The sequence below is a fragment of the Anabas testudineus genome, chromosome 5 (assembly GCF_900324465.2).
Source record: "Anabas testudineus chromosome 5, fAnaTes1.2, whole genome shotgun sequence".
NCBI classification, from domain to species: domain Eukaryota; kingdom Metazoa; phylum Chordata; class Actinopteri; order Anabantiformes; family Anabantidae; genus Anabas; species Anabas testudineus.
This window is the reverse complement of record NC_046614.1, coordinates 3,996,210-4,012,752: the sequence shown is the minus strand read 5'-3', so window position 1 is coordinate 4,012,752 and position 16,543 is coordinate 3,996,210. Positions and strand designations below refer to the sequence as shown.

The window sequence follows — 16,543 nt, the reverse complement described above, 5'->3', positions numbered from 1 at the left end:
GGTGATGTAGATAACTGCCAGTTGGGCCGATCCGCCTCCTATTTGTGTATGTCAGTGGGTGTCCCTGTGTATTGACATTTGTACTGTTGCTCCACCTCCGCCGCCTTGAGCTAAAGTCGCAGATCAACCAGACAGATTCTCGAGAGGAAGCGCACTAAAAGAGTATTGCTCAGTGAGGAGAAAGCCGGAGAAAGTTGACGATGGCAGAGAACAAAACGGGGCCAAACCTCCAGGCTGGAGCCGGGATCTTTGCCAAACGGGTCCAGAAGTCTTTGAGTCGAGCTCAGGAGAAGGTGAGCCAGAGAAATCAACTTTGTGGTAGATTGAGATCAGTTTAATCATTTTTGATTACTCATCACACATCCTGTTGTTTGTGCTCGTTTTGTCAAGCAGTTGTCCTGTGCTGGTTTGAGCTCAAAAGGAGGCTTAGTGTAAAAGACAAAATCAGATTTTCCCTCAGAATTACTTAGTTCGGGGCATTTCCGAAGGAGCTCCAGCTTATGTTACAAGGACAGACAGGGCCCTTACAGTGTTCTAGCAGAAAATGTGGTTTAATGTCATCACCCCCTGCTTTAGAAGACACTGGCAATTTAGAAAACTCATGTGTTCTGTTCATACAAATGTGTAGCCGTTGCAGTTTTCCCTCCCAGCGTGTAGTGCCGTTATCTGAGTCTGTCCCCAAGTTGTAAAAGATACTGAAACGCTCCAGTCATGTCAAAGCCTGTAGCTGGATCTCATCAGAAGAGCAGTTTTTAAAACTTGTGATACAGCTCATAGGATCATAGGAGACAACGAAAGCTCTCTAAGTGCACACTGTTGACACCACACCCTGTAAGCCTCGTCTCCAATGTGTTATTAGCTGCTGTTGTTAGATTGTGAATGATTGCCACACTCTTATGCTGATGCACAACAGCAATGCAAAATAGTATCTTTGGCTTTCTCTTACCAGAGTAAACCATGGTACTGTTCAGTGTTGTACAGCTGTGTGCGGACACAAAAGCTACCACTTCCTGACTGTGCACTTCCTCTTGCTCGCTGAGCCTTTCTCACTCAGTCTGTGGTTGACATGTTTGATTTTACTGCTCCACCTAACAAAATAGCAACTACAGTGTGTGGCTGGAGTATGCATGTGTTTTAATGTTGTAAGACCAAAGCCTGTTTTTGGGATCTACAGATTTTTCTTTTTCGAACGTGGAAAACTGTAATGTATCGTATATACGCATATCTGTGTACTCGAGCAACAAGAAACTGCAGTACAGAAATGCCAAACAAAGTTCAAGATGATTAGATAGCTGTTTCTTCACTAGAGAGCGCTGACAGATTAATCCAGTACTATTTATGTTGTAGTCATTATAGCCCAATCAATACTAGATTATTAAAGCCAATACTGGTCATTCTTTGGGAATTTAAACATGTAGGACCCTGTTTACACTTATTTTTAAAATGTGTCTTTTGGTGATTGGATCACAAGTGGACAGTTGAGACACATCCCTGTTACACCTGTCCATATACATGCATCCCCAAGGTGTCCAGCAGGACACATGTGTTTAGAGTTCAACTACAGAACATGCGACATGGTGGGTCCATCAGCCTGGGGACCAGATACATCTATCTTGCCGCAACCACAGCAAAACAAACACCACGTCCCCCATTAATGAAAAATCTACAAAAGTCATATATCATTTATTGATCCCCTTGGGGAAATTGTGGTTGGACAGCTGCCAGACAGAACATATCTGCACCACTACAGGGTTTCAGTGTCTTGTCCAAGGACATCTTAACAGGTAGCTAGGAGGAACCTGAAATCGACAACTGCTCTACCACCTGAGCTGCTGCTCCTAATGAAGTAGTTTTCTGTAGCATTGTTGTCTGGAACTCATGAGGACGCAGTAGTGTTTACTCTGCAGAAGTGACCAAATGCGTCCCAGAGCCCTATGGAATGGTATCCAGGACAATCTGACATGTTGGAGAAATGTGATATTTTTGCTGCTTTGCCTGTGGTTAGCACAATGAAGACCCCTTTTCACTTCTGAACTAGTCTAAGTATTTGTTTGCTATTATGCCCAAATGCCCAGTATTGGGGGGAAAAAAAACTTTGATCAGGACATACCTACATTTTTTTATATTAATGTGACAAACACTAACTGAAACAGCACTCTAGTAGGGGAAAAACTGCTTCATGGATGAACTTTTTCCTAAAATCTTGTTTGGCATTTCTGTACTGTGGTAACTGACCAACATATTCAAAGTTACAGATATATCTGCAATGAGCTAATATCAGCTGCTAAATCAATCAGACCAGTTTATCGGTGTAGCTCTAGTAGTAGGTATTATCAATGCTAGAAACCTTTATGCGTCTAACCTCTAACTCTGTTGTCCTCTCAGGTCCTTCAGAAACTGGGCAAAACCATGGAGACCAAGGACGAACAGTTTGAGCTATGTTTTCAGAACCTCAACAAACAACAGGTACAATGAGTACATTATCATTGCAGTAAAAGAAGGTCGTACAGTATGTTGTCCATGGTGGCATGGTTGTGCTTCACTTTTCACCCAGACACAACAAAACATCCAATTACATTGGCATTAGTGCCAAGTAAAAAAAAAAACTTAACTTTTTAGTTGTTTGGTTGAGTTGTTAAAAGTTATATTAAAAAGCAATTAAAGGCACTATTACTCACGATACTACACCCAGAGGTTTTGCTGCTACTTGGTCTGGTATCTGCTAACGTTAGCATTAGTTAGCATTTTGGAAATTACTGCATCAGTGCACTGAGCTTCCACTTAAGTTAATTATTATCATTGTGATCATATTTTTTTCACATGTCGCACAATACACAGTAAGGAAAATGTTGTAGTTTCACTTTTCAGTTGCTCACGGCTAATTCTGTGTTTAGTACAACAGTACACTTTGGAGTGAAAAACTCATGAGGAGCACAGGAAAGAAGTCTTATGTGCTGGCAAGACGCTACTTTCACTTCCTCGCTACCATCACCACATCAAATGTTGTGATTGTTACTTAATTAAAGTCGAATTTGTGGTCAAATTGCATTGTGGGTTGAATGCAGCTTTAAACTTAGGGGGAAAAAAAAAAACATGAGCAGCAGTCTGCAGATCAACAGAAACGCACTAATTTCATCACTTTATCAAGGAAATGATTAAGCGTAAGAAGCAGAGATGCCAATGGGGAAACTGTTACTGGGTGTCTCTGAGCTTTTTTTTGTTTGCCTTGTGTGTCTCTTCCGCTCACAGGTGGATGGAAGCCGGTTGTTTAAAGATGTCAAAGCCTATTATGCAGCAGTGAAAGGTAGGTTCAGAAAGCATGCACATCACATAAGACAGTGTTAACGGGAACCCGCTTTTTTCAGTAGTGTAAATGAATAAAAGGGAAGTGAACTTCTTCTACTCTTGGCTCTGGTTTCGACTTTTGCAATTCTGTCTGTGTTGCCATGTTGTACAATAGCAAATAAAATCCTGCAGTAAAAACAGCAGGCTCAGCACAGCATTAGCGCTTCATGTGCAAGAAACCCTTTTCTCTGTTGTCAGCTATTGCTCTTGCTTGGTGAGCATAGTCAGGAAACCAGTTGTTGTTCTGACCTTCTCATTGTGAGCGCAGCAACCCTAAAAACCACTGCCACAATGCTGTGTGAGATTCATGTAGAATCATGATTACATTTACAAGATTTTATTTTTGCTACTTCAATTTCCTGCTGTTTTTCCACAGCCGTGCATGAGACATCCAAGCGGCTGTCCCAGACGTTGCGAGACATCTATGAGTCTGACTGGAACGGAGTGGAGGACCTTGCTGTCATCACAGATGTATGTTTCATGATTTGTCTTTCAGAGTCTTTAATTGAGCTATATTTTAGGGCTGACGTGCAAAGATGGATAATTTGATTATATTTGAGTTATTTCAGTAAGTCAGGCTAAATTTTCAGGCTAAATTGCTTTGACTGACAAACTGGTTGTGATGTCTTTTCTGTTTTTATTAGGTGTGTCATGAAAATGTGTTAAAGAAAGTTAAAAAAGTTAAAGTTAAGAAGTTTAAAGAAGAAAAACAACATTGGTTATGTGTTATAACCTTAACTCTACAAGGATACGCGTATGTGTAGTATTGGTAGCCAAATAGCTTTTTTGAGTTTGAGTTTATTTTGATTAGTATAGTATTAGTATTAGTAGTATTTATCAATTTTTTTGCATTCCAAGAAGTGTTTTAAAAAGAACTCAAAGCATAAAAGTGTGCTTTGGGTCACATGCAGTGTAAGCGGCAACATTGAAAATAGAAGTCATCATAACTAGCATGTATCAAAAATGCAGCTGATACACTTTTGGTGTATACACCGCATACGTTATGAACACATTTGGAAACATTAGTCCAAGACCTAAAACAGCATCAGTCTGTTTTATTTGTTTTTGTTTAGGCCCCATGAGGGCAAGCCCCACAACAAGGTAAACATAACACGTGTTTGACCTCTTATGGCCTTGTACAGTTTACATGGTGAACACACTGGCAAACAAATGCATATTTACAGGTTTAACAGTGTGATGATGGCAAGTCCATTTACACTCCCCTCCAAAAGTATTGGAAAAGAGAGGTCAGTCTCTTGCTAATTCCAGCCTGTCCTTCCCATTTATCTTACTAATGAGTGGTTTGCATTTTCTGTTTTGTCTGTACTGTTTGTTCGAGTCTTCTGTGAACAGTAGATTGTGATACCTTAACACCTGAAGTTGTTGATAATGTCACTAAGTGTCTTTCTATAGAGCTCTCACAATGTTTCTGTTTTCAACTGCTGTGGCCTTTTTTAGTTTATCCATTCAATATCTGTCATGGTTTCTTTCTACTTCAGATCATTTTAAATGGTTGTACTGGCTGTGGCCAATGTTTGTGTGATGGCTCTAATTGATTTTCCATCTTCTCTCAGCTTCACAATTGCTTGTTTTTCACCCATAGACAGGTCTCTGGTCTTCATGTTGGTTACACCTCTTAACTATAAATGCAGTTTAAACAGGCAAAACCGAAATATGAAACTTGGTGTAGACATTCAGTGCTATGTATTGTTTGAACAATCAATCTAATAGGACAACAAAACACATCTATCAGTCACATTTTCCAATACTTTTGCTCGCATAAAAAATGGGTGGGTTCAAACAAAAGTTGCTATCTTCTGAGTTGTGTATCAAATACAGAAGTAACTAACTGGAAATAAATCTTTTGTTTCATCTTCATCTTTTGATGTTAAACCCAAATGTTTTTTGTCTTTAGCAAAAATAGGAACTGGCTTCACTTTTCCAATACTTTTGGAGGAGAGGTATCTAGTCTCTATGTTCACCAGCCAAAAGCTGCTAACCTTGTCTGTTTGATGCTGGGTACATATTGTACAGGGAGTTTAACAAAGCTTTTACAACTAAAAACAGGCTGCTTTTGCTATAAACAATCTTGAGGAGAATTGTAAGAGTTAACCAAAAGTTTTAGCCATAAAACCAAAACAAATAGCTGAAAGATGCAATAATGGTTTGTAGGCCTGAGTGGACCTGTACACACAATAATTGTGTGTAGGTAAAAAATATATAAAATTTGTGTAAAATACTGAATACCCATACTTAAAAATATTTGCCTTGATTAAGGTGGAAAGATGTGTCACAGTTGCATTAATAAGATACCAATGCTTTCTTTTAGAGTGAAGACTTGCTGTGGAATGACTATGAAGAGAAACTGAGTGACCAGATTGTCCGCACAATGGAGAACTATACCAGCCAGTTTCCTGAGGTCAAGGTAACCTTATTCTTTTTACCTTGAATCAGTTCCTGCAAGGGTGTAAACAAATGTCTGGCTGTCTGATTTTCGATGACACATGGTGGCATAATCTGTTCTCCTCTGCTGGTACAATGTGACATTGTTACTTAGCAAAACTGCTGCCTGTGTTTCAGGAACGGGTTGCTAAACGCGGGCGCAAACTGGTAGACTACGACTCAGCTCGTCATCACCTGGAGGCCTTACAGAGTGCCAAGAAAAAGGATGAAGCCAAAATATCCAAGGTGGCATCAATAATATAACGTGTTGGCTGATAGAGTGGTTTCAACTGTCGATTTTTTTTTTTTTATACATCTGTTTTTCAATTGCTTTCTAACAGGCAGAAGAAGAGTTCAACAAGGCCCAGAATGTCTTTGAAGAAATTAATAACGAGCTGAGGGAGGAGTTGCCTGTTCTCTATCAGAGGTATGTTCGACCATTTACAGTTCCAAATAATCATAGCCTTAGATCAGTGGAATCTCAGAGTGGAGTTTTAAATCATGATAAGTAAAGGAAAGCATGTCTGTGTTTGGTAAACTAGTGTGCAAGTGTCTTGTTGCATATTAAAATTTAAAATATGAAGACATACTTGGACTACTTGGAGCTTAACAATACAGTGTGTGGAAAGTATGGGGTGATGTTCAAAATATCAATATGTGAAGATTTCTACCATCAAATGCTTGAATCTAAAATCGTAAGGTATTCAGCTATGACGTATTGATGTTTTGCACACTTTGTTTACTTTAGTTTAAAAACTGCCATTTATACCCTTCTTCGACACTTTGAGGTTTTAAAGATTTTCTTTTATTAGCCTAACAGCCACTTAACGGTATTGGTCTCTTAAATGTAGTATTGGTTTGGCAGCAGCACCAAAAACATTATGGATAACATAAATTACAAGCATGACATTATTCTTGCAGGAACTTATTGAGTTACATGTCTTTGTTTGTCTCTGTAGCCGTATAGGTTGCTACGTGACAGTGTTCCAAAACATATCAAACCTGAGAGATGTCTTTTATAAGGAAATGAGTGTGGTAAGTTATGACACTGATTATTTCATCCAACTCGCACTAGTATTGTGAAATAAATGATGTTGTAAAGAATGCCATGACAACTGTTATTACTGCAGCTGAGCATTGGATTTACTGAGATGTTTGTGTTGCAAGTTGAGCTGTTTGTTTATGTGACTCTTTGCTTTGCAGCTGAACCATGAGCTTTACAACATTATGAAGAAACTGGAGACTCAACACTCGGGAAAAGCTTTCATCATTAAGGGTCTGAATAGGTAAGGCATTGTGGTACATGTTTCTTCATCTGTGGCTACAGTGTTCCTAACAAGAGATGCCTTGTCTTGCAAGTAAGTAATACCAAAGGGTTCAGTGTGCTGGGACACTGGTCAGTTTTATGAAATGCTTTATGTACACTAAATCTCAAGTAACAAATGCTACTTTTTCAAATCTTCTTCCAATAGTACTTCAGGCAAGTCAAAGAAGCGAAAGTCCCTGGTTATTTCCAACCCCATTCCCTGCAATACAGCATTCCCAGCAGACCACGTCTCCGTACATTCCTCCACCCAAAATGGAAAGGACGCCGTGCCCTCTTCACCTGCTCAACAAGCTCAAAGCATCTCAGAAGAAACCAGCCTACCAGAAGAGAGCAGCATCTCATCCAAAGATGTCAACTCTTCAGACTCTGATCTTAGCTCAAGCGGCACAAACACACCCAAGAGGCAGTCAGTGTGTGACAGTGAGAACAGCAACAGGAGAACAGGAGGAGCTCAAAGTCTAGAGGAGGCAGTGGCAGAGGCAGAAGCAGAGCTTGCTACAAACCAGTCTGACGACTCCGGGGTGGGAGTCCCAAAGTCAGAGGCTGCTAGTCAGGATGTGTCCAATCCCTCAGATTCTGCAGACAGTGACGTCCCACAGAGTCCTGAGCAGGAGAATGTATCTGATCCCCCTTCAGAGGAGTCCAAACCCAAGTCTGCACCTGTACCCGCCCCACGCATCTCGTTTCGCTCTACAGACAAGCGCACCCTCTTAACTTGCAAAGAACAGGAGGACTCAGAGGAAGAGCCAGAAACTCAGGAGACAGCTGAGCCAGGAGAGGACTCCAGTTCTCACAATCCACCTGGCTTCCTATACAAGGTAAACAATAATGTGACAATGTGACAAACAAAAAACAATGTGACAGCGTGAAAGACAATCACCTGAACCTGCAACTCGCATTAGTTCTATTGAGCTTTACAGTGAGTTTCTTTAAAAACCTAATGTGGACTTCCTGTTCAGCACCAAACAGCCAACACAGTCAACTTTAGCAGCTAGGAGCTGATATTTTCATAGAAACAAAAAACAGATCTGAAAGTGAGACATTCATCAGGGGTGCAGAAAGACATCAAATAATGCATCAGTCCACCTACACACACTCTAAATAAATGATTGACAAACATGCACCAATTAATACTTAATCTCTAAACCTGGTTTAGGGAATGTGACCTTTTTAAGTTAACCTGACATTAGTTTTAGCATTGAAGCTAGGATTTGCTTGCACTGATGTATGCTGTGTTTTACACTAGGGGGTGGCATTAGAGAGCCATGCAGCTTCTGAAAAGGGCCTGCTCCAGTTCAAACAGGGAGACGTCATCCTCGTGCTTGATGACGCTCAAGAGGTTTGTGTGTGTTCTTCTAAAGCATTCAGTATCTACTGCCCTCTTCAAAAATATGCAATTAACAATTTAATTCTGACAGTAGAAATGTTTCAAATTAAAATATGGTGGATTCGCTTTCTTCTAAGATCCTTAAATGTGCTCAATGTTTCTTGTGGCAGGAAGGCCTGGTGAAGGGGATCAGGGAGGAGAGCTGGAACCAGCACAGGGATGTAGAAAGTCACTCTGGGATCTTCTCGGAAAAACTCATCCAACCTGTTCAGGCAGAGTGAGGCAATAGTCACTCCTCAGTCTGCATTACTCTTTACTTCCACTGAGCTCTTACGGTGACACACACACATCCACACCAACATGGAGGGAGTGAACCCATATGTTTTGGGTGCAGAAGCTGTACATGTCCCACGTAGTTACTCACATGCTATGAAGTTGTAACGTTTGGAACAAAAAAAAAGTGACTGAGCTGCAGAACATTTGTTACAGTATTTTGATCTTTTTGTAATTTCAGTCTTTCTATGAAACACTGTGAAGTAAAAAAAAAATAGTTTTATATAAATGCTAGACTGTATGTCTGTATGTAAAATGTCCCAATAAAGTTCTAAATAAAACATGAGGATGCCATTGTGTATGAATTTCAAATGTGGCAGTGTTTTGTATTGTTCTGTAGATAAGCTACCATAAATAGGGTTTGCATTTTGTAAATAAAGGAAGCTGTTTGTGCAAGACTGCAGATAAAAAGCCTGAGCTTGAGAAAGGGCAAAAATGATTCACCAGAATGGAATGTGAAAATAAAAACCAAGAATCTGAGACACACTAGCTGATGAACTGTGAAGAGCTTATGGATGAGAGGTCTGTCTTTGATGAAAATGTACTCAGCTGGGGGTCATTTCCAGTACGGTTTCACTGTGTGGAAATGAGAAATTAAAGCGAGTTTCTACACAGAGATACAGTTTGGAAAGTTATTGGTAGCTACAAAGCCCTGTTGCACTCGTGTTTCATGGGTTTACAAGCAGATTGCTGTGATTTGCTGATTGAGGTTAGACTTGAATTCCGTATGGTTACAATTTAGGCAAACAGCTGGGGCTGACAACATGCTCCCACTCCAGCAGGTCAACTGCATGTGATACAAGACAATATAACGTATTTTGTCTGAACAACAGGAAACAGAACATTGTGCCATTTGTGCTTGTGTGTTGTGCCTTACACTGTCCTCCATTATTCTGACCACCTTTCCTCTTAACGGTTGCATGAGTGCTGGAGTCTAGTCATCTGTCATTGATTGAGAGGTGGGGTACACCCTGGACAGATCACCAGTCTATCACAGGACTGAAATACAGAGACAGACAAACATTAACACCTATGAGCAGTTTAAAGTCACCAATGAACCAAACATACATGTCTTTGGACAATGGGAAGAAGCTAGAGCACCTGGAGAAAACCCACACAAAGATGGCATGCATACAAATTCTGCAGCTGTACCAATGTAACAAATCACTTAACAGGTCAACATCACCATAGAATCACATACAGTGACAAGAAAAACTTTTGGAATTTCATTTTTTTCATTTTCTGCATTAATTTGTCATAAAAATGTGCTCTGATCTTCATCTAACTCACAATAAATTATAATACTAACCAAACATTATATGTTTTCATGTTTTTATTGAACATAACATGTACACATTCACAGTGCAGGGTGGAAAAAGTATGTGAACCTTTGGCAGCAATAACCTCAACCAAACGTTTCCTGTAGTTGCAGATCAGATCTGCACAACGATCTGGAGTAATTTTGGACCACTCCTCTTCACAAAACTGTTTCAGTGTAGCAATATTTTTTGGGATGTCTGGTGTGAATGGCTCTCTTAAGGTCATGCCACAGCATTTAAATCGGGTTGAGGTCAGGGCTCTGTCTGGGCCACTCCAGAAGGCGTATTTTGTTCTGTTGAAGCCACTCTTTTGTTGAATTACTTGTATGCTTTGGGTCATTGTCCTGTTGCATCACCCATCCTCTGCGGAGCTTCAGTTGGCGGACAGAGGGTCTTAGGTTTTCCTGCAAAATGATGAGTTTGATAAACTCTAAACTCAATTTTGGTTTCATCTGTCCACAGAATATTTTGCCAGTAGTGCTGTGGAACATCCAGGTGCTCTTTTGCAAACTTCAAACGTGCTGCAATATTTATTTTTGGACAGCAATGGCTTCCTCTGTGGTGTCCTCCCATGTACTCCATACTTACATCCATGATGTTTTCCTTATTGTAGATGTGTCAACAAAAATGTTAGCATGTGCCAGAGATTTCTCTAAGTCTTTAGTTGACACTCTAGGATTCTTCTTTACCTCATTCAGTATTCCGCGCTGTGCTCTTGCAGTCACCTTTACAGGATGACCACGGAGATTAGCAACAGTATTGAACTTTCTCCATCTGTAGACAGTCTGTCTTACCGTGGACACATGAACATCAAGGCTTTTGGAGATAGTTTTGTAACCCTTTCAAGCTTCATGCAAGTCAACAATTCTTGATCGTAGGTCTTCTGAGAGCTCTTTTCTGCGAGGCATGGTTAACATCAGGCAGTGCTTCTTGAAACCAGTAAACCCAAGACTGGTGTGTGTTTTTAAAGGGCAGGACAGCTTTCAGCAACACATTAGCTCTAAGGAAAGTCATTAGGCTAGTTCACATACTCCCCCCCCTGCACTGTGAATATTACATGTTAAGTTCAATAAAATCATGAAAACATATAATGTTTGTGTAGTATTATTTTAAGCAGACTGTGTTTTTCTATTGTTGTGAGTTAGATGAAGGTCAGATCACATTTTATGACAAATTGCAGAAAACCATGAAAGTCCAAAAGGTTCACAAAGTTTTTTTTTTCACTCTAGCTAGTGAGGCTCCCAAACACTTTTATTAAAACCAGAGTTCAGTTCACATTGTGTTGTTGATTTACATTTGAGGGTGAGTATTTCTGGGTAATTTAGTAGGTAGTTTTTTTAACAACTGTTCTAGAAGATTCCATCACATCACATAATCTTCATCAACATATGGACTTGGCCACTTATTATGGAAGTGCAGAGGTTCAAACTTCTGTGGTTTCATTAGAGCTTAGAGTCATGTTAGAGTTCAGTTAATTCTTGATCTTGTAAACAGCAGGTAACAGAACATTCTAGTTCACCGATGGATGTGACTCCACAAGGCAAACTTCTGCAATGTGGGAACAGCCATTGCAAAAATGCATTTCAAGCAATCTGTCATTGTAATGCAATAAACAGGAGGAGCAGGCGTAACTAAATATTGGAACAAAAAGTGTGCCTTGGGTCTCCTCTGTTCCAGATGAGGACGTTCTGTCAGTGAAGTAAAGCCTGTTCTGCACCATTCTTGCTAAATGAAATCAACCCCAGTGATAAGGGACTTAGCATAAGACCGCCTTGGATTAGACTCTTTCTGTCCCCTGATCCCTGAAAAAAGAGCATGAGGTTAGCATTTGTTATAAACAAATGATTTTCTTATAAAATCACATCTGGATATTAAGTGGTTTACAGGTGACACAAACTCTGATTTACAGCTGCTGTGTTTTTTTGCCAGTAGAGCAGAGAGAACTTTTTCACTCACTGGAACACTTTCCTAAAATGTCTACCGCAATACATGTCTTAACTCACACAAAGCTACTTCATGTGGAGGAAGGCTGATAAAAGTGATTTATTCTTTCTACTGTAGTGCTTATCAAACACAAAACAATGAAGTACTTGTGTTGCATTTCCTGCAGAACTTAATTAAAAAAATCTGCTTTTGGGTCATTCTTTCTGTCTGTCATTCAACTGTGTGATGTTGCCATTGACTGAGGGATTTACAGAGAAATCAGATACTGCTGTAAATTACTGTAGACATTTTTCATGCAGTATTTCTCAGGAAACCTGAGAGGAAAAACACACTGAAAGATCAGGACACAGGCAGCAACACACAGGTTTCTCCATTAGATAAGAATCCAACAGTAACCAAGATTGTGTCGGAGCTGCTCAATCGCTGAAAGGTTAATATTGAAAGGTGATATTCACAGCGAAGCACTCTGGGCTTGGCTCCAATATGATTATAACTCATTGGTTTGTATCTTCATCTCAATGAGAGGCCTTTATCTTGCCGAGAACACCACTAAGAGGCCTGTTTCTTCTCTGCTGGACTCATGCTGTTCTGCTTGTTTGCAGTGCAAGTTTTTCCTCTTGGCCCCTCTAGGGAATAGGTGTGTAGAGAACTCAGGGCCTACTGCTGTATTAGCTCAGGTCCATTAAGAAACAGTGTTGAGTTGACAAGGCAGATGATAGATAAACTCGGGCAGTTCATGGGAGGTAGGGATGGCTGGTTCTTATAACCAAAAGCAATTAGCTATAACAGTGTAAAAGACTCCATATGGTAAAAGGAAAGAACAACAAATCTGTGCCTCTGTCACTACAAGTGACATCTTTCACTTTAAACAAAGTAATTCATTTGGGATTATTTGATTATTCTATCTTTTAATTCCGACAACAAATTGACAACAAACAATTAGGTTCTTTTGTGTCTCAACAGACAGGTGTTGCACCTTAGTAATTGAGATTGATACCAGTTGAAGTAAAAATGGTTTGTCCAATATGTCAAGTTTGTCTCTTACTTCAGCAAAATCATATTAACAATATTATTCTACTGTAATTATAAGAAATAAAAAATGTCAGCTTATTTGTAAACCAAATCACTTAACTCAAAACTTTGTTGAAGTTTGATGCCTTGACATTTTGACTTTTCTCAACTTTAACAGTTTTACCATGTAGCTGGAATGACTTACTGCATCAGTAGGTTCAACTACATCTAGAAAACTGCTAATGAATTTGATATACTGTTTTTGATTATATGGTAAATTAAGTGAAGATAAAGTGCATGGCATTTAAATTGATTATTACTTGAGTGTACCTCTACAAACTAGGTTGAACTTTTGTCCATCACTTCATGTTTTGCAAATATGTAATTGGCGACTTTGGAAAATACGCAGTAAAAAACCCCAAACATCCCACATTTAGCAGCCATGTTGTTCTTTTAACTGTGGTATTGCTGTGGCTTCCTGTGTGTAGGTGGACTGATGCATGCATGTGTATGTGGAGGTAAGACTGCTCATTCCTCCATGATTCAGTGCTTGAGACAAAATGCAGACACTCTAGTAGGAGTATGTTATGTCTCTTATCACCTTTACGCTGACAGTGGAGACAGTCTGGTGTGTGTGTGAAGGGGGTTGGGGGCGGGGATAATTTTATTTGTCTTTGTGAAAAGACAAATAAAATCATCCACATGGCTGCAAGTTGACCTGTGGGAAATAAAACCCTTTAAACTTTACAATCTAGCTAGATAATTGCAGACATGCTGAAATAGGTATTGCAGCATACTTCTTTTCTCAGGCTTTTCCAATGAGCTCTCACATGTATTGCCCATATGAGTTCTTTGAGCTTCTGCAGATTCAGCATTTTCCTTTTAGCGCCTTTTTCCATGGTCTTCAGCCAAATCAGTACAGCTCGCCCATAGCACAGTCCCCTCTCAGGTAAGGGGGACTATGCATCAGACAGTACATCACATAATTTCTCAAGGCTTTCAAATCTAATTGATCTTACTTTGGCGTGATATCTGCCTTTGGTTTGGACCAGAGTTTACACAGGAGTAAAGACAGAGAGCCAAAACTTTGTGCTTAGCTCTACTGTTTGACCCTCAGTGAGGTTTCAGTTGTCATTCCTACCAGTATAACCTAAAGCTTCCTCTGAGAGGAGTCTCTATTTCAATTTCAAACACAAACTAACAGAACTTTTTTTAAATCTTTCATATCTTCATTGAGAACAACCATAAAAACCTCTTAGTGATAGTGGAAAAAGTATTTGAACCCTTGGAATTAATTACTGGTTGACCCCACCTTGGCAGCAATAACCAGGTGCTTCCTGTAGCTGTGGATCAGACCTGTACAAACTGTATAAACTCCGGGTGTGTCCTGCCATAGACACCCTGCTTAGTCAATGTTTTACCTACTTACTCACTCATGAACACCAAAGTGTCTCCATTTGTAGATTGTTTACCTAATTGTAAACTGGTGAATTTCTAAAGTCCTTGATATCACTTTGTAACCCTGTCCAGCTTCATGTAAATAAACAATTCTTGACCATAGATCCCCTGAAAGCTCCTTCTGGTGAGGCATAACTCACATAATCATATTCTCCTTGTGCAAACTCCAAGGGTTGTTCACTACACTAACTACACTCTCAAAATAATTTTCTTTCACATATGCTAATGCCTGACTCTAAGTAGCTTTTTGGAGTTATTCCAAGGTTCACATATTTTTTTTCCACTAACACTATAAGGTTTTAATCATTGTTTTCAATAAAGACATGACAGATCAGAACTTATTTTGTGTTATTACTTTAGGCACATTATATTTGTGAATACTCTTGACTTAGATGAAGATCAGATGACATTTTATGACAAATCAATGCAGAAAAACATAAAATTACAAAGGGTTCACATACATTTTCTTGCCACTATATTTGCACTACATTTTGTAAAATTAATCACACATGTTTGAAGTCATAGGGAAACAACTTATTTTTTATCTGTGACCTGTTACAGGATGTAGAGACAGATTGCAGGAAGAGATGGCGTGAACGATCAGTGAGTGGGGCACATTGTTAAAGTTTAAACAGTTAAAGAGCATACCACATAACTGCAACATCTACGGTTTGATGTGCTTTATTCGTTTTTGAAGTTTTAAATTCAATTCAATTCAATTCAATTCAATTCAATTTTATTTGTATAGCGCCAAACAACAGGTGTTATCTCAAGGCACTTTACAGTGTAAGGTTTAAGACCTTACAGAAAATATTTATACAACAAATTATAGAGAAAACCCAACAATCCCATTTGAGCAAGCTTTAGGCAACAGTGGAGAGGAAAAACTCCCTTTAGAGGAAGAAACCTCCAGCAGAACCAGGCTCATAGTGGGCGGCCATCTGCCTCGCCCGGTTGGGGTGAGTGGAAAGAGAAGAGAGAAAAGAACAGCAGGCAATAAAGACAACAACAAGCATCAAGAACATTGGGCAGATGAACTGGATTCTGGAGATGTACAGCTCCAGGCCGAGGATACCTGCAGAAAAGTACAGAGAGAGGGAGACAGAGAGGAGGAAACACAACTACAGGAGAGAGAAGACACAAAGTTAATGACATGCAATGGTGGCATTTGCATTGATACAGGAGAAAGGAGAGAGGAGAGGAGCTCAGTTTATCAGTAGAGGTCCCCCAGCAGATTAAGCTATATCAGCATAACTAAGAGATGGTTCAGAGTCACCTGATCCATCTCTAACTATAAGCTTTATAAAAAAGGAAAGTTTTAAGTCCAGTCTTAAATGTAGAGAGGGTGTCTGCCTCCCGAACTGAGCAGTATACATGTTCTATGTATCCATCTTGCATGCAGTACATTTGAACAATGACAAAGGAACAATTTAAATAATTAATTTTTAAATACATTTTATAATGTAAATGTTAAAACATGTGGCTGTCTAGATAAAAGGAAAATCAGGTCTTTCAGTTAGCTGATTGCTATGCAACTCTTAGTACAGCAACTAGTAATGGTAATGGATAATATACTGTATTAGCTTCTAGAATGGCTCATATTAGCTTGATATTTCTAATAACATATAATGTTATTATAAAAAATGCTACTGTAGACATCTGAACAATCTGGAGCTGTAAGAACTCATAAAGACTGACATGCCATGTTGTATGTTATTTGTTCTCCAAATCAGGATACACTTCTAGGCAACTTCTGCTGCACGTGTTGACTTAATTTCTTAAGTTGAGTCAGATCTTAGCATTACAGCTGTCATGGTGCAAACTAATAGTTGAATTATTAAGTTGTTTCGAGGCACAGGATGCTGCCTTTGTGCCATGTGAAAATGTGGTTTTACCAAGAGAAAACTTTCTTTGTCCAAGTTCTGTTGCCTTTGGCATGTAACACATTGTGACTCACCGTTCTTCAGATGTGCGGCCCTCTCTATAGACCCTCTCTATAGGCTACACACACACAACTATATACAAATAATCACTTCC

At 39.5% G+C, this 16,543-nt stretch overlaps 1 protein-coding gene across 1 annotated transcript; it reads left to right on the top strand.

The window, feature by feature from the left end:
- Positions 1 to 56: 56 nt before the first annotated feature.
- bin2b (bridging integrator 2b) lies at positions 57 to 9,980 on the top strand. The gene is made up of 12 exons (XM_026346831.1): positions 57 to 293; positions 2,386 to 2,466; positions 3,250 to 3,304; positions 3,722 to 3,816; positions 5,675 to 5,770; positions 5,926 to 6,033; positions 6,129 to 6,214; positions 6,747 to 6,822; positions 6,991 to 7,073; positions 7,260 to 7,932; positions 8,361 to 8,453; positions 8,612 to 9,980. The coding sequence occupies exons 1-12, from the start codon at positions 201 to 203 to the stop codon at positions 8,720 to 8,722; spliced, it is 1,650 nt and encodes a 549-aa protein (XP_026202616.1). The 5' UTR covers positions 57 to 200; the 3' UTR covers positions 8,723 to 9,980.
- Positions 9,981 to 16,543: the final 6,563 nt, after the last annotated feature.